This window comes from Oryzias latipes, chromosome 15 (assembly GCF_002234675.1).
Source record: "Oryzias latipes chromosome 15, ASM223467v1".
NCBI classification, from domain to species: domain Eukaryota; kingdom Metazoa; phylum Chordata; class Actinopteri; order Beloniformes; family Adrianichthyidae; genus Oryzias; species Oryzias latipes.
The window spans coordinates 24,152,604-24,171,589 of NC_019873.2; the positions used below are offsets into that span (position 1 = coordinate 24,152,604).

The 18,986-nt window shown below is 38.0% G+C and overlaps 1 protein-coding gene across 1 annotated transcript; it reads left to right on the forward strand.

Moving 5' to 3' along the window:
* The first annotated feature begins 10,568 nt into the window (after positions 1-10,568).
* On the forward strand, positions 10,569-17,656 carry fam83b (family with sequence similarity 83 member B). The gene is made up of 5 exons (XM_020709645.1): positions 10,569-10,727; positions 11,741-12,214; positions 13,081-13,245; positions 14,519-14,643; positions 14,893-17,656. Exons 1-5 carry the CDS (start codon positions 10,668-10,670, stop codon positions 16,781-16,783), a joined length of 2,715 nt encoding a protein of 904 aa, XP_020565304.1. The 5' UTR covers positions 10,569-10,667; the 3' UTR covers positions 16,784-17,656.
* Positions 17,657-18,986: the final 1,330 nt, after the last annotated feature.

The following is an 18,986-nucleotide window of genomic DNA, read 5'->3' on the forward strand; positions in this document are numbered from 1 at the left end:
ACTCAACATCCCGTCTCAGCTCCGGAGGTGGTCCTCAATACATCCTGACCCGTCCCTGCTCCCAGGAAGGCCCTAAACTGGGTGGAGCCGGACAAGGGGGTGCCGGACGCACCATGACCCGTTCCTGCTCCCAGGAGGGTGCCGGTCGCACGCCAACCCGTTCCTGTTTCCTGGGGGGTGCTGGATGTAGTGACTTGTGGTTTAACAAGAAGTGTCTGGGTGTTTTGCTGAAATGTCTAGATGGGCAAATTTTTGACTTGTGGGCCACAAAGGGTTGTAAAATTTGACAGCAGGACCAAAGCAAGAGCCGATGCGTTTAATGTTTTGTTAATCCAATTGGAGAAAGAAAATAACGTCATTGAAAATTAATAAATAAATTTTAAAACAGAACCTTTTTTTTTTTTTGAAAACTGACTTTTGTTCTCCTTTTAGTACCAGTTGCACCAATGGGTTGATGTCCCTCAGGGGAAAATACAAACTTACAGGAATGCTGCGTTCATGAGGTGTTGGAATGATTGGAAAAATTACTGTCTGACTCAAAACACAAATGAACGTTGAAAAAACAAATATCTTCCAACACCACATACATGCTGAAAACTTTCCGCACCTAGATAATTTACTTGTACTGTAGTGTATATGAGGAGACCCTGGATTTATAGGGAAAAAAAACACATTAATAAGGATTGTCATAATTTATTTCAGTTTGGCGGACCAGATTAGTTATTTGGGCCACATGGCAGTAGTTTGCCCACTCCTCGTCTTGAGTGTTTGCAAATGTGGACCTGGAACACAATACTCTTATCTAATAACTTAAATTTATCTAACTTTTTACAGCAATTCTAGAATGATAATGAAAACAAGAAATCAAACACCAAACCTTTTACTGTGTTAAATAAGCAGAAATTTACATCCTGGATTATGACTTGAATATGCAACATCATACTTTAACATTTCAGATTCTTAATTACAAATTACTTTAATATGTTTTAAAAGCTTTACAATACAGGATATCAAAGGTCAACTCTTGTGTTTTGCAGCATTGTTGCTGTTATTTTGTTTTTATTTTGCAGGCAATTTAACAGTCAAACATTTTCTTGTCTTCTTAGCATACAATAAAAAACAAAAACAAAATTGCTGAGACTGAATGACTGAAAAGACTGAGCAGGCAGCAGCGCCTCAACAAAGAAGTTATCAGCGTGAGTGCAGAAAGACCGAAGCAGAAGTTCAGGAATGCATACAGAAAAGGAAAGCTGCTGCTGTGAAAGTTAGTCCCACAGCCAATGTTGAAATGGATGCTCTTTTGTAAAAAAAGATAAAAAAAAGAAAAGGAATGGGAGCATGCCTTTTTTCTTCTTCTGAAAACACAATGGAGAGCTGAAAAAAAAAGGAAGAAAAAGTTTGCATTTAATTTTTGTAACTTGAAAAGAACCGCCAGCTGGGATGTCACAGCTTCCTCCTCCAGCAAGTGAATTATCTTCCAGGTGGGGGCACCGTTATAACAGTGTGACAGACATTTCTTTCACATCCTGGATCTAATGCACACCTGTGTTGTCATGGCAATCTGTGATCCCTATAAGGAAGCGTTTTTTCTGGGAACTGCCATTGTTATTCTGAACCCTGGAATCTATGTATTAAAGTAAAACATATTAGATATATATATAAAAACATACATATTAAAAAAAAAAACTGAACTATTTAGGACCAAATGTGGTTTTGTGAGGGCTAATTATATGAAGCTAAAGTAGCTTTCTCAACGTAAACACTGTCATATGATCCCTGTGATGCAGAGAACTGATCAATCAAAGCATCTAGCTGATTCTGCTACTACTGGTTCAATATGATCAGGAAGAGCATGGATTTAACTGTTCCCATTTGGTAATTTATTGCATCATAAACCATGAAACCAAATCTCACAATTAGGTTAAAAATATCATTAAAATGAGGGATCTTAATTGTTTATCTTTTAGCTTTTATCTCTTAGCAGATTTTTCTTTTATTATCTCCTCAAATCTCAAATGCTCCATCTGTTCCGCTCCTTAGTGTGGTGCACATCCTGGATCGTGCCAGCCAAACTTGCATGAGACTGGACTCCAGTTTTCTGAAATCCCTGATTATTTACCAGCTAACATTTATTCACAAGCTTTCCAGGAGGAAACATCCCAATAAAAAGACATGCCCTATCTTAATACCCACAGTGTGCCAGAGAGTATTAGCATTAATGTGGTAGTTTATTTTTTGTTGGTCTTTTGTGAAACATTTTTTTCTCCCCATTTGGTGTTGAACAAAAAGAGGTTTTACAGAAACATATCTTAATTGGATGCATAATTAGGACAGAAATAAAGCAAAATAGCACTTGTTTTGCATTGTGTAAATGATCTACTACATTTGAACATTTGTTCAAACAGCTTTAAAAACCTGGTTAATTGCTGTTTTTTGGTGCTCATCTGAGCCTTTTTTGATTGAAATTGAATCTTCAATCAAGGAAGCTTTTCTCCACTTCTTATTCTTTAAAATTTGCAATCACAGAAGGTTAAGGTGTTTGGTGTTAATTGTGCTAAAAATTATTCTCCATTGAACTCGACTTCCATGTGAACTGCAGGAATCCCTGTTCTGGTTTTGAAAGAACCGCAGATTAAAGCTTGGTGCAGAAATGATGAAGTTATTACTGCTTAAATTCATGTTATAAGGAAAGATAAAGTATTTGAATATTTTATGAAAGGATTTGACATAATTATATTTACAAAAATCTTTGAACAAGTGACATTTTGGGTAAAAAAACTGACATGGATTTACAGCTACAGCAGCACGTTTCAGTATTATCTTCATTCTTGTTGGTCTTTTACATGTTTAATGTCTTGCACCATTTTCTTGTGTAACAGCTTCTGTTTTAAGGTTCAAGCTTTAGGGTTTGAAGGCGGCTGACCTTCCAATCAGAAGATCACAGGTTCAGTTCCCACCCCTGTGTCCAAGTGTTCTTGGGCAAGACACTGAACCCCCCCGTTGCTCCTGGTGGTTATGGGTTGGCGCTAGTGGTGCTAGTGTTCAGCAGCGCAGCTTCTTCTTCGTCTTTCTTTTTAACTATGTTTGCTATTTTAACTACTATTTTTTTATCTTACAATTATCCATTTTCTTATGGGAAGCACTTTGAGATGCTTTGTAGCAGGAAAAGTGCTATGAAAACACGTTTGATGTGATTTAATTTAATTTAATTTATTTTCCAAGCTCGATTTTAATCAGTTTTTTAATTGGAAACAATTTTATAATGGTATGGGTAATTTTGACTAGCAACTTGCCTCAGACTTGCCATCGCTACCCCTCTTTTTTTTGGACAGAAAAACTGTCAACAGGAAACAGACCGTCAAAAGTCAAGCTATTATTTTCTTAATTTCACAGCAAATATTACAACCTCCATGTCTCTGGACTTTCTTTAAACTTTGCTAAGTTTCTTTTGGGCATGAAAAGCTGAAAGGAAAGCACTAATTGCTGAGAGATGATGTTGGGAGGTGAAAGCTGGCTGCTTTTTCATTCCACGTTCAAAGCTGTGCAGTATTGAGATATTTGCTTGATTGACTTAAAAAAACGCTCCCTTTTTTCACCTCACGTGTACTGAACATATTGAAACAGAAGTAGAGATTGAGTTTAGCATTGAAACTTGAAAACAAACAGAAAACATGGAAGCGTGATCAAAAAGTCAAAATGGTTTGTTTCCTGGCAGCTGAGTGACAGTTCGTGCTTTGATGTTCTGCTGTCCCACCAGTGTTCCCAGCAGGAGAGAGTTGCCCTGACAGAGTCAGTTGGCTATTCTGTTTGAAAGAACTGCTCTGACACAGAGAGATAACTATACAAAAATAAATTAGGGATGTTTTTCTGAAGAATTTTTAATTTTATGTTGCGGCTGCAGAGAGTAGGTGTGACTGATTTAGCATCCTCGTGCGGTGCAGGATGAGCACAACAAATACGGAGTCTTTTGTCGGATTGTTTTTGGCTCTGATGCAAAATTGATTCTATTTTAGAATGTGCTGCCATAGGAAGTAAGTGTTTATTCGTGTCAAATGTGATAAAACTGAATTTTTAAAAATAGACTCATTAACTTGCATCAAAACAAGCAGCTGGTGGTCACGATAAACCAAACAGCGTGAAAATCAGTGATTATTTTTAAACTCTCTAAATTATAGATGGAAGAGATCGTCTTAATTAAAAGATGAAGGGATTATGGGATTAAAGCGAGAAGAACAATTTGACACAGGCTATCTTTCTTGGAAAAGCAAAACAAAATACCCTTTGACCACATATTTGTCTCCTTCCAGTTGTAATCATGATAAAAAAAAAGTGTCAGCATGGTTGCAGAAGATGTTTACAGGCTGTTTTTTTGTGAAAATCCATATAAGCAGGAAGTGGAAGGCAGGGAGACATTAATAAGGACTGCGCTGACACATTATCATCTTTCAAGTTTCAGCAAAGGCTCATGATATCTGACTTTTCCGGCACTGCTGACACCAATAGTGACAGCGAAGACGACAGCGGGAACTATGCTTTGTGGGAAACCCTCAGCAAAAAACAAACCAGACAAAAAAGGAAGAAATCTCTGCATTGATCCACACAATGACATGCTGCATCTGTGTGTGGTGCTCAGAATGCCAAAGGTGCAGACCAAACAAATGAAAAGAATAAAGAGGGACAAAGGTGAGGACACTGAACATCTTTGTGGAAGTGTCGGCCTCCTGCAGAAGGGAAATGTCCACCTGGGCAACTGCAGATTTCTGCTCGAAGCCTGTGTTTTTGGATGTAGTGGCATGATTTATTATCACGTATTTCATCATGATTTTATACCTTTCTGATTATGCAGTTACTTGTTTGTGTGAAGTAAGTGCTGAAACCTGTATCTGTTTTTTGTCTGTGTGGAAGGGATGCCGTTATTCACACCAGGAACAGCTGCTCTCTCTTTGTCTCCTGCTATAAGGAAGGACACAGAGCCATGACTTGATTTACATATGTTGGGTAATAAAACCTGCTTCCCGTTGCCTTAGATCAGAGCACAAGCGAGGCAACTCTTTCTGTAGACACCCTTGGGGGAGGGGACTGTGGTGCAGCGGTACGGCGGTCGACTCCCGATCGTGAGACTGCAGATTCGATTCCCACCTTGCCCGCCCATGTGTTGAAGTGTCCTTGGGCAAGACACCGAACCCCACCTTGCCTCTGGTGGAACGTTGGCGCCCGTGCGGAGCCGCCACCATTGTGTGAATGGGTTTGTTATTGTAAAGGGCTTTGGGCCTTCGAGGTAGTAAAGTGCCATATAAGTATACCCTATTTACTTTACCATTTGTCCCTGGCTCTCCCTTTTGCAAGAGGTTTGACACTTCATGCAGACTTGTGTGATTTTCCTTTTCCCATTTGCACATCAGGTTTTTTTATATCCTTAACCGTAACCCGAACCTGGGAAGACCTTAGGCGGCCACAACAATGTGCATCAGGAGGGTTCTTGAAATTACTTATTTGGACTATGTTTAGTTTTACAAATCCCCACGCTTTCCTTAATGCATGCTTTATTAATTAAAAGCTTCACCTTTTTGCTATGTTCATTTTGCTTTACAGCCTAAAATAATAAAAAAGTAAGCTTATTATGCGTAAATATTTACTCAGAACAGAAAAAAATGAAAATTGACTTGAATTCACTAAACTTTTTTTCAGTTAACCATACAGGCAACACTGAGGTATTTGTCATAAAAAAGAAGTTCTGATCGTCCAAGGTTTTTATGTTTCTCTTTCAAAGACATCCTTTTCTTGAAGTAACATCTATATAGCAGCTATTGCTTACTGGTTTATTTATTTATTCATTTGTTTTGCTTTATATTCGTTTAATAAATGCAAGGTCTTTGCTTTTAGTATACATCTTTATTCTCCTCATGCTCACTGTTGAAACAAACTGATGACATCCAGACTTTGCTCTTCTGCTGGAATTCTATTAAAAATGTAAAGAAAAATATATTTTCTGAAGTTGTTTTAATTATTTTAGAGAAATTCACACTTTAAATACATTTTGTACATTTTAAGTTTAAATCACACCGGTATTTTTAAAAATATATACCGGTATTTACAGCATGACAGACTCTTGAACATTTTGCCAAAAACTGACAAATAGTCAAAAAAAAGTCAAACTTACTCTGTTTTTGGTTGTTGGAATGAGTGGAAGTCCACACTCTCTAACATCTATCAGATGTTAGAGAGTGTGGACCCATCCATCAGATTTCTTAATCTACATTTTAACTGTCCTCTTAAAAGGCTTTCTAATTGATTTTACAGCTTTATTTCAAAGTACTTTCAATAAATACGTAAAGAAATGTTTGGAAAAAACTGATATTATCAAAAAACTGAAAGCTGGATGGTTGCTAATATCAGTTTACACAATGTCAACCAAGAGCAGCACAAACGTTGTGATAAATAATTTGAAAAGATGGGAGGTGTCATGTGTCATGAGTGCATATAGAGGAAGACAGCTGTGTTTTCCTCGCTGTTCCTTTGCTGAGCGCCTGTTTCTCCTGTCCTCTTTTATCACTGCCAGACTCATTCTAAGCTCACCTGAGGATTTTCTGCAGCAAATTTGTTTCGCATTTAAGACTCAATTTTAGTCCTAATCAGCAACAGATTGCTGCCAGATGTAACGTTCCGGTTTCAATCCATTTCTGCCAAAGGGAGAACATAACAAAACTCTGCCTTTCATGGCTGAGATGGCTGAGCTGGGGAAAAGAGCATGGTGTCAGTGATCAGAGCTCAGGGTTGGGTGGAGAAGCATGAGTCATACTAAAACTGTTGACTTTTTTCTCTTTTTAGTTGAGTTTTTCCTCTGAGGTGAAGGATGGATGACCTATTCAGCCCTATTAAAAGCCTCTGTGGATTGTCTGTGGCTCATGTTAATGGAGGGCAGTAATTACTTATAAAAAGCCTGGATGCTTGTTGATTTACAGTAAATTGAGTAAACGAAAGCAAACAAGCAGTTCAAAAAAATTACAAATTACAAATGATGTCTCTTGCTTTTTTGTGTGTGGCAGCTTTAGAAATAGTAATAATATGATTCTCACAAGTTATTGATTTAACAATACTATCATCATTGACAGATCCTTTTTCCATATTTTCACGGAGGTTTGGAGAAATCAGTTGCTGCTTGCTACAAAAAAACAAAACAAAAAAACAACTTAAAATAAAATGAATACTCAGCAGGTCTGACTTGCACACATTTGAAAGTCTTTTCAATCTTAATTAAACTTTTACATTTTCTCCTATTATGTATGACAGTGCAACTGCAAGGAACTGCAATTTCCAAATCCATTGGGTACATAAAAGAAAATCACTTTCAGGGACAAAGTCAAAACAAACCTCAATCCACTATCATGCACGCCAGTAGAAGGGTCATTATATGGGCTTATTTGCAACCAGAGGATGTTATTGCAAAATTGGACAAAGGCTTTTCCAGCCATATTCCATATTCTTGTATGCAAAGCAAGGGGCGCTCTGAAAAAATAACCATTTAGATGACTCTTCTCTTCTCGTATTAACGCATCTGAGGAGATTCACATTCCAAATCACACATTTCCTGTTTTCAGGAAAATTCATATCAAAGCACTCATATCTTCCTTTTTTTGTAACTAAAACACATATTTTCTCATATGTTATTGCAACAATTGAATTTAATCTTTTTCCATATACATATTAGCTTATAAGGCTTGAAAAAAAGAATGCAAATGTAAAAAAGTTATGAAAGATTTGTTGCCTGATTCATAAATCAAAATTGAAGCGATTGCTTTGGAGATAAAAAGTGAACACAGCACAAAAATATTTAAAAAATGTAAGTACAACTATAACCTTTTTCCTTTTTTGACGTTTTTAGCTGCCTGGAAATGTTTTTCCATCTTGGACTTGCCGTGACTTGCCGGCAGGATCTGAGACCAGCATTACAGGGCTATGACGACAGTGACTGGGTGTTACAAAGGCTGTCTGACAAAAAAGTTGCGTTAGGAGAAATTCCCAGGTACTTAATCTATTTAATCTGCACACCTAGATTCAAAACAAAACAAAACCGCTGTTAAGAGACTGTCATCAGGAGAAGCACCTTAGTGAGAGGCTAGACTGCTGGACCTATTGTAAGTAGTACTGCCAATGAATGACAGAAAATGTTTTGTTTGAAAGCAAATAATTTCTTAGAATCATCCAAAAAGATAAAAGTAACTCTAAATCTATACTATAATTCCTTTTTTTTTTTATTTGGTTATATCACTGGATCGGTCAATTATTTGATTCCACAGAAATATTTCAAAATGAAGTAAAAAGTAAGTTAGAACATAACAGATTTCAATAATCAAAAAGGTAAAAGGTCATTGAAAGAGCTCTTATCTATTCTCAGCCTAAATCATGTGATTGACTTATCAGCAACAATGATTTTTAAACTTCTGAGAGTCTAAGCTACATCTGACAGAGCACAAAACAGCGGTTGCAGCATGCAACAGTATAACAGTTTCCAAAATGTCTTTAAATATTTCCAGAGATTTTCTTTTTGGGAAGTTGAATCTAAAGTGAGACTGACTGCAGACGGATATTACAATGTTTCATTCCAGGCAGGCGTGATGTTGCTGCCAAGAATGTTTGTGGACTGTTAGCAGTGAGAGTTTGTGCAGCATGCATGCAATAATATTTCATTCAAGACAAAGCTGGAGCTCATTTGTAAATGTTTTTTTTATAAGGTTCGTGCAAGAAGTGTTTTTCTTTTTTTTTTTATAACTAATAACAAGTAAGTAGTGAAGAATAAACAGTTGTCCCCCCAAACATAACTGGTGGTTTTCCAGCTCAGTGAACAAAATGTCACATTTTGTGTCCCTTGTCTTTATGGCTTAAGTTGATGCTGGAGGAGTTTTAGTGTAAAACTTCAGTCTGGGCCTTTTATAGTGAGATAAATGTCTGTAAAGGCTACAGCGCCTCATCTTATCTGAAGCCTCTGGTGGGTTAACCTGCACACCTGCACTGATCTGCACTGATGGTTTGAGGCAAATGGCATTTGGACCATGACAGGTCCCTCTACAGGAGTTAAACCTTGAAAGTCAATGTGGGAATTACGACAATAGTCATATACTTTTGGGATACTGTTTGTTTCTAAAGAGTGACACTCTCATAACATTCACCCAACTTTGCTTGAAAGTCACATCACATGATGTTTTTATATTCAATGAATGAAAAACTGAGATCCTTTGAAACTTTAGAGTTTGTAATTATGCAATAAAAAAATTTGTTTTTAACAAAAACACAATTTGGAACATTTTGTATGTAAAACATTTTAAAACTAGTTCCTGAATGTGATAGATATTAATAATACAAGTGGCAGAAAGTAAATTTTAACATATATGTTTATATGAGAATTAATTATTTAATTATTTGAATTTAAATTTTAAAGAGTAAATTTTAGGTAACAGCTGCATGCTCATGTCGCACAAAACCGGAGACACAAGTGTACCTACCAGGACAGAACAGGAAGAAAGAAGACACTTTTGCTTCAGTAATACAATGAAGAACATGCAAGCTGCTAACAAAGACTGGAGTGATTAATAAATAAAGTGCGTCAAGCTATTTTCAATTAATTCTAGAAAAGTGTGCTTTAGAAAAGTTCTTGCAGAGCAGAAGGCTTTGCAAAAAAATGTGTTCAAATTATTTTAGAGGTTTAATTTGTGAAAAACTATTGGAAAATTTATGGAAATTGAACTGAAATTTTACAAATATGCTTACAAAACCATGAAACAAAAATGGTTACGTTTACCAATCAAGAGATTCTTGTGTTAAATAATTGTCACCTTTTGATTGATTCTTTCTTTTTTTAAATATTTGAGTTAATTATTTTTTATTAAATGTCTGTCATCAAACTGGTATCCTATATTTAAATCCTCCAGCTAACAAACACACAAAATAAGTACCGAGTCCCTCATAAAAGAGTAAATTATTTAAAGTAAGCAGTTTAGATCTGATTTATTGACATTTTATTATAGTTTTAAAATAAGGAAGTAGATTTCTGGTATTTGGTGATGTGAAGTGATAAGATGAACTCAATGACATGCAAGAAGAGAAAAACTGTAAACATTTTGTTTTAATACAGACCTTACTGGTATTTACATTTAAAAAAAAAGACTCCACCTGAATATTTCAGCTGTAGTTAGGCTTTGATTAAAGTAAGTCGTGATTTTTTTCTTTCCATGACTGTTCTTTTCTGAGAATCACCCAAGAAACCAGCAGAGCAAAAGTTGAATTGTTGAGATTTTATCATTTATTTCACTTAAATAAAAACAGGAAATCAATGTTTAGTCATGCATCATGGATTAGGTTTGCATCAAGAAGCATAAAACGCAGAGTCTAAGCCAGGTCCAGTAACCACTGAGGCATTCCAAAAGGCCTCCTGACGTCATCATTATCTTGATATTCTTGGGAGTGAACCTTGCTCCCGTAAAACAGAAGGTGGGGCCAAATGTTTCAAACAGGTTTGCGTCTGCCTGTAAGGCAGTTTTGAGCTGGACAATTTGCATGTCAAAACTGGAATCCACACCCTCTATCTGCAGCCTGCCTCTGTTTCGTGTTCAGACAACTTCTTGTCTGTGTCTCTGTCAGCTGGGAGTCAGCAGCTGCTCCAAGCAACACAAATGGAGGTGGGATATTTTAGGGGCAGTCCGGAGGATTTCCTAAACGGTCACTTTCTAAATGTAAGTCTCTCTTTTTGAGTGTGATTTACTGACAGAATCAGTGAGCTTTTGAAACTTGGCAGAAATGCCGGCGCTCTGTCAGGACTCTGAATGTCTCGCTTGCAAGTTAATTTTAGTGATAAAGGGTAAGTTTGAGATAAGGCATTTGAATAAAGGGATGTATTTTTCAAGGTTATGTGGCTTAATATGCTGTAATACCTGCTGGACTGTTTCTTGAAGCAGTGAAACACTGAGGTGCTCTTGACACTTTGAAGCTTAAAAAAATGCTAAATATTCTCCTAAAATTCAAAAATTTAAAAAGTCGCTCTACAACGATCCATGTTTTATTAAAAACATCTTTGTGGGGGCATATTCTCAAAGGATTCATTTGCATTTATTTGACAGCTAGTTTGACAGCTGGTTCAAAGTTGATAAAAACTTGTTGGGACAAGCTTTACAAACATGAGTCTGTTAGGACTGTTTATTAAGGTGTGTTATAGTTAACAGGGAACCAGGAACTGTTTTAAGATGTTTGTTAATTAGTTTCCAGTGTTTCTCTCTTGAGTCAATGTTTAGTGCACCACATTATCTGCAACATTTTGCATATTTTTTGTGTGTAGAAGGAAGGCTTTGGTTCAAATCCCGGGTCCCTGAAGTCTGCATGTTTTCTCCGTGCATGTGTAGTTTTCGGCTTCTTCCTTTTGTCTAACATTGTGGTAGGTTGATTGGTGGGTGAGCTTAGTGTGTGTGTGTGTCCCAGGTGTACCCCACCTTTGCCCTAAGGCAGCTGGCAACCCTCATGACCCCGCCTGGGATAAACAGCAGATGGATTGATTCATCAAACTGAAAGAATAAATTGAATCACTGACATTTTTTCATTTTTTTTTTTTTTTAGATTGACTACATGTCATATTTGATTAATATTTGTGTGTCAAAAGTTTACTTTGCCTCATTAAACTTTTATAACCTCTTCTAAATTTTGTTTCTGACGGCCCCACTTTCAACATCTTATTGATCTCCTTTATCTTTGACAGGCTCCGCAGAAACTCTGTGAAGGGATGGACTCGCCAGAGTTTTCCTTGCTGTCCTCAATGAGGGGGGAGTTTAAATCTGAGCTCTACGTTCAGCCTCATTACAAAGAGGCATATCGCCTGGCCATTGATCGCCTGGTGGAAGAAGGCAGAGAGGCTTACCATGATGTCCTCAAAGCAGAAAGAATCGGGAACATCCTGTCTGATGAGGAAATCTTTTTCATCACCACAAACGCAGAACAGTTGGTACCTCAAACCAGCATAGAGGAGAAGAACTGTCCAGCAGACAAGCAATCCTCCTCGGGGACATATTGGCCTGTGAAATCAGACGCGGAAACACCAAATTTAGAATTGGGATGGCCAGATTTCTTGGATGAGAAAATTCCGACTAAAATAGATTTGCTCTTCCATCCACCGAGACCAAACAACCCAACCATAAAAGAGGTGATCCGGAAGCACATTCAGGATGCAAGACAGGTAACTCTAAAGTAAACAACAGCTCTCATGATTAGCTTCACACTTCCTCCATAATATTACAAAGTCACCAGACAGTGTGTCCTGCTGATTTCACTCATTGAATTCTGCACAGCACCCTGGAAAATTAGTTAGAAACCTCTTAAAAATCTATCTTTTTAACAAAAAACAAATTGAACTTTTAAAGGTAAGTTAGCTGTCAGACTGTCAAAATAAATCTAAACAAGTTATTTTATAGAAATTATAAGAAACTTGCAACTTCTCTCTCTCAACCTCTAGATCTCCTGTAAAGAAACTCCCAAAGGAGGAAATCTGCTTTTCACGTATCAATGCAAAAACCCTCCCTGAGCTGTTGAATAACAACAATGTGACAAGTACACTTAAATTATAGCATACAAGATGTTACAGGAGTGTTAAGAAACAGGCACAGCCTGTTATTGAACATCTGAAAGATAAAAAATGACAGCACATAAATCTTTCTCACTTCAAATTTTCTATAATTGACTGTGTCCTTAACCCACCTGCGTTTTGAATGTTAAGGCTGTCTCTGTTCTTTGTAAAAATGTTCCTAATGTGACTAGAAACTTGATTTTGGATCAATAGATACAGCGCAGGTCCAAATTTTACAAAAACAAACAAAAAACAAGTTGTTTATCCCATTTTTATCCTCCACTATCTGACATTGCTCTCTTCAAAAGCTGTATTGACTGCTTTTACTCGCCTCCGTCTTGCTCGCGTGATAAGATATTTGTCCTCTTTTCTTTGCCATCAAATTTCCAGTTATTGTTTTGTGTTTCTGCTAACAGATGGATTTCTGGGTAAAAACCTGCTGCAATGCATAAAATTTACTCTGACTCCTGTCTTTTCAGGTCATTGCTCTCGTGATGGACGCATTCACCGATGTGGATATTTTCAAAGAAGCCGTTGATGCTTCCATACAAGGAGTTGCAGTCTATGTGCTTTTGGATCATTCCCATCTGAAAAGTTTCCTCTCAATGGCAGAAAGTTTGGACATCAAAGTTCAACAACTCCGGGTGAGTTTGGTGTTTAAACGCCTGATTTTTTTAATTTCCCCTTTCAGATGTTTCCTTTTTTATCATTCAACATTAACCAGTAAATGAATATGAAGTTAGATTTGTTGCAAAAGCATTGTCCATCTGTAAAAAAAGTTACGTACTTATATATGAAATATATGTGTGTCTGTAAAACTGTTTAGTAACTGTAGAGAAAATTACACGTTGGAAAAAATGCTTTGTGTGTATAAAAATGTCACATGCAAGGAAGGGCACGCGCATTGATGTGCAATGACAAAACTCAAGTTACTAGTTGTCTCAACAAATCAACCAATCCACTGTCATCCAATTGGTGTGCTGATTGGACCAGGCGATCGGATGCATGATGTCTTTTCAACATTAAGGGGATGAGATAAAATGGAAGAACATACCATGAGAATTTCCTGAAACTAATAATGACATTGATTTATTTTTTTGTTGCAATCTCGTAATGAAACACATCAATAACCATATTTCGACTATGCTCTAACTTTTTGGCTTGTCAGCTAGGCGTAGAATGAAGAATCTTTATTTTGTTTTCTTTGCTTTGTTTTGTTTTTCCTGGCATGGATATCATGCATCTGATCGGCAAGTCCAAGCAGTGCACCAATTTGGTGACAGGGGACGGCTGCTGATTGGTTGATTGGTTGAGACGCAAAAGAATTGTACTTGCGACTTGTCATTGTAGACCAATGTGTCGTTTCACACACGGACAAAGCATTTTTGCAGACTTTTTTCTGCAGTTATTGAACAGTTTTACAGACTCATAAATTTCTTATTGCAGCAATGAAACTTCTTTTTCTACAAGTACAAAATCTTTTTAAAGACAGAAAATTCTTTTTTCAGATCTTCAAATCTTATAACAGACACACAAATCTCTTATTATGAGTAGGAAACCTTTTTAAGACAGACAATACTTAAGCAACAAATCTAATTTCATAGATTACTGCAAAGCACATATTTAACAACAACACGTTTGACACATTTTAATCATTAAATTGAAAAAAGTAAACGTGTCCACCACTGAGAGAAAAAAATCTAAGTGAAAGTATTTGACAACCTGTTTATTGGGTGGAGTCTACATTTTTGGAAAAGGAGTGAAGACTCAAACACACCTTTGTTCAAATGCATGTAACAAGTCACAAACAGAACAACTCTAGAACTAAGATGGCTGTTGGCTTCTCTGTGCAGCGGATTTACTCCTGACAGATGTTTTGCCACTAGCAACTTGTTCCTTTCACTGCTCTGTCAACAGTATATGAGAGTGCGCACCGTGAAAGGCCAGGATTACCTCTGTCGCTCAGGAGCTAAATTTCATGGAGCACTGGAGCAGAAGTTTCTTTTGGTAGACTGCCACATTGCAATTTACGGCTCCTACAGGTAAATGATGCAGCAAACGCATGGGATTGTTTTAAGAAGCACTGAAGTGTATTACCCACATTTTTGAGCTTTTACAGTCATTTGCTTAAAAAAAGAATTAAAAACAATTTACTAAACCTTAAATTTTTAAACTTAATTTAGAGTCTTCAACACCTAGACATAAATACACACTTTTAGTTAAATAAATCTCTTGTAAATTACTATTTCTTAAAGTGGAATTGATTTTGTTGTTGTTGTTGTATTTTGCAGTTATACCTGGTCATTTGAGAAGATCAATCAGAGCATGGTTCAGGTCATCAGAGGACACCTTGTCAAGTCCTACGATGAGGAGTTTCGAATTCTCTACGCCAGGTCGACTGTGCCAGCAGAGCTGTCTTCTCCGGAGGGTTGGTCTGTGCAGAATGACTTAATTGGACAGCCGATTCTGACTAAGTTAATTGGTCGTCACGACCAACTCAGGTTCTCTTTCGACACAGCCTATCAGAGAACCAATGAGAGGAATTTTCTTATGCGAGATCTAGAGGATAGGCCTTTTGATAAGGAAAATAATATTAGGAATGGAATTACTGTTCATGGTCACAAGCCCCAATTTCCTTATTTTGATTCTGAGGACTCCATGAACAATAACAAAAGGCACAGCTATGCAGGGGAAAGAGGAGATGGGTACCTGTCCCAGCACCTGAAACTCAGAGGAAGCAACTGGAATGTTGGAGATGGAAAAAACGGCCAGATCAACCACTCCAAGAACAATTATCTGCAAGTACCTCAAAAGTACAGAGGCCAGAGCATGAAACAAGTCCCCTTCATGCAGCAAAACAAGTCCCCTTTGCAAAATGTTTCCAAGTCTTTAATGCAAACAAGGAGGATAGAAACGTATCTCAACAACTCCGACACCCCATTTGCAGAGCCTTGTGACTATTTAGACCAGTTTGGAGAACTCGATAAAGGTGGTTCCTTTATGCAGGGAAGAATAAGGAACTCTCTTGCTTTGGGGCCCACCTTACCAGAACAAATGGGGCTCCCCAGATTCACAAACACCTCCAGAGGTGTTGGTCCCCTTGCAACACCTAAAACACATTTGCACCACTCGTCGATGAAGTGGAATCCAGAGGAAGCAGAGAAAAGAGTAAATTCTGAGGATTTCATGGCAAAGCAACAAAGTCAGCAGATTATAGATGACTTTTCTCCTAATTCAGGCCTTGGTCCAGGAAAAAACTCTTACGCCAGCTTAGGCAGAACTCAACAAATACTCACAAACCCTGAGTATCTGACAGACAACTGGTACAAAAGGCACAGTGTGGCAGATCCACGATCAAACACTGAGCCTGCATGTGAATCTCCAGATGAGTTGTACGGCTCTTTCGAAAGCACACCTGTGAGCAGAAGCACTGCAGCCATAAACACTCAGAGCAAAGCCTACAGATCCAGTCTGAAAGAAGACCAAAGGTCCATCTCCCATTACGACGTTAAGAGTGTAACAAACACAAAGAGCTCCAACTCTCAAATCTGGAAGGAACCTCTGTCCAGAACGCTGTCTGCTGCAGCCCTGGGGCACAAAAACTCCATCGACAGACCCAACAATGCCAGCTCTCCAGAGAAGAAGCGGAACTGGAAAATCAAATCTTTGTTGAACATACCTGAGAGAAAGGCAGATCCAGTTGACAGCATGAAAACACCAAGTGTCACTTCAGGTGATAGCACAGACACGTTGACAGCGGAGGAGGAGGAAAGGATAAGTTGCAGAGGGAAAAATCTTCACCAAACCATGAGCAGCTCTGTCAAAGCCTCCGGAAACTACAAGAACAGTGGGGAGGAAGATAATCCCAAGTTTTCAAAACCCCGATTTGTAACGGAGGAAAACCCAAGTCCATCCCAAAGTGCCTTCGACAAAACTACGGCTCCGAAGAAAACCTCTGCTCCTGACAGAAGCTTGAGGCTGGGCTCAGAGAACCGCCTGTACAGCAGATTTGAACCATTCTGCTCATTAGAAAAGAAACTTCCAAACTCTCAGGGAAAGAGCAAGAGCTTTTCCAAAGCCGATGTTGAACACAGCGTCATTCGGGTTACAAAAGCGCACCATGAAAACAAGCTGGAGAAACTGTTTCACAGAATGGGAAGTTTATTACACAAGAACAAGTAATATTCACACAAATGCACATTCTGCTGGTGACATGTCACAGTGTGTTCCAGCAGTCCAAATGCACTGACTTTGCAAAAGATGTTTACACTTTTAATAGACTTTTTTATTTTATTTTTTGCACTCAGATACACAAGGAATGTACAGGAATGATGAGAAAGCTTTATTCAAACATGAAAATGATGTACAAACTTCCTTTTGTTGTGAACTTCAACCATAAATCAAACACCTCCAAACAAAGCAGCAGTATGCCATAACAGTTAAAAAAAGCCATGCAGGAACCTGATTTTTTAACTGTGGGTGTGAAGGCGGGACATACCAAAGTGTCGCCACTTTAGAAACTGTGTGCTTAACTCTTGACAGCCACTCAAGGTAAAGATGATAACACAAATACCTTCAGTATACAAGCTGACATTACCCACGTCTGTGAACACACCTGATTGCATCCTTCTGGTTGTTTTTTTGGAAAGATTTAAAGACAAATAGCCGACAGCAGTTTAAAAAAAAATGAAACGTATTTTTGAAGCAGCTCAGTTTCCTGTGAGAAAAAGGGTTAAAATACTTCATCACATTTGCACTTTAGCTAAAAATTATAACAATTAAAGCGACACATGCTGTGCCCTTTACAAGCTTTATTCATAGATTTCATTCCCATTTAAAACAAAGTGTTTACTTCCTACATGAACGTTATGTCCTTTTTTAAATGATTCTGCATTGTCACACTTAAATACTAGGTGTCTTGGGTTCAGAGGTGATTCTCTTCTGAATGGATGGACTGACAAAACATTTATAAATACTCAGTAGCGGTTTTAGGCACGGGCCATACGGGCGATCGCCCGGGGCGGAAAAATGACGGAGGGGCGGCGCCAGCGGCTCAGCTCTTGTAAAATACTTTATGCATCACTATTGGTTTACTTATATCACAGAGTTTGTAACAGCCTGAAACCTGGCGGCGCCCCCGCCCCGCAGCTGCGCTCTCTCCTGTCTTTGAGAAGTAGACGCAAATGTGTGTGAGAAGGAGAAGGGAGGGGGCGCGGGGTGAAGAAGGAGAAGGGAGGGGGCGCGGGGTGAAGGATGCAGGCTGAGAGGTGAGCACGGAGCGCAAAACGCATGCGCAAACCTGGCTGGATCTTCTTCCAGGGGGGCAACGGTCGCGGGCCGCGGCTCAGTGCTTGATGAAAAAATAAAAATAAAAATTGCGCCGCCATGTAGCGAATTGGCGCCCCTGGGTGCAGCTGCACGCGCTCCTTCTGGAAATGTATGACGAACGGGGGGGGGGCTGCGGGTATAAAAAAGGTATAAAGGCCAGAGGAGGGTCTCGCCCGGGGAGTAATTCAGGGTAGAACCGCCACTGTAAATACTCATGTTGAAGTCTGAGCAATGTTTTAGTGTCTCAGCAAAGTCAAGAACACTGATTCATGCAAACACTGGTTTTTTTCTTCATTATTAAGCAAATGGGAAAAATTGAATTTTGAAAAGATGTATAGAAACATTTAAGGTAAGAAAAAGGTTTCTAATTGTTAGGATATTAAATGTTCCACTGATACAAAATCTTTTTCTTTTTTTTGAATTTGACAAAACCAGTTTATGTTTTTTTGAGTGTGTGGATACTGTAAGTTTGTAGATGCTATTTTGGGATCATTTCTAGTACAACTATTGACCTTTTAGGGTTTTTTATCCAGAGATATTTGAAAATAATAATTTCTGTTTTCCTTTATGGGGTGAACTGTGAGTGGAGCTTAACATTAGTTGGTGATAATTTGGTTTGACGACTGAGGTTAGCTCCAGACAAACAAATTAAGGAATTGAGCGGAATTTCCTGAAACATATTTTAAAGATAAACTTGCACGTTTGAGTATGTTTAGGAAACTCAATTCTTCAAAAATATCTATTCTAGTAACCCAGTTTTTTTAGGTTTGCCTTCAATGGGCAAAGCCCTAAAGATGCCTGCACCTGCCAGTATTTTTCATAACTTTTCCAATGTATACTTTAAAATTTTAAATGGTGGTTTTATCAAAATCGAATGTTTACAATGAACACATTTTGTAAAAAATGTCACAATTGATTGTTCTTTGGATTTTTAAAGAATGTTTTAATGTGTGTGTTTTTTTTAAAATACTGTGCCATTAGATTATTTTTAAATTGAATGAAAGAAAATGTTAATTGACGACATAAATACTTTGCATATTGCTTCCTTTGCTCTGTT

Excerpts from the sequence above, each read along its gene's own strand:
- fam83b (XM_020709645.1), top strand. The coding sequence starts at position 10,668 with ATGGAGGTGGGATATTTTAGGGGCAGTCCGGAGGATTTCCTAAACGGT. Across the intron at positions 12,215-13,080 it reads ACATTCAGGATGCAAGACAG|GTCATTGCTCTCGTGATGGA; the intron begins GTAACTCTAAAG and ends CTGTCTTTTCAG. Across the intron at positions 14,644-14,892 it reads GCAATTTACGGCTCCTACAG|TTATACCTGGTCATTTGAGA; the intron begins GTAAATGATGCA and ends TGTATTTTGCAG.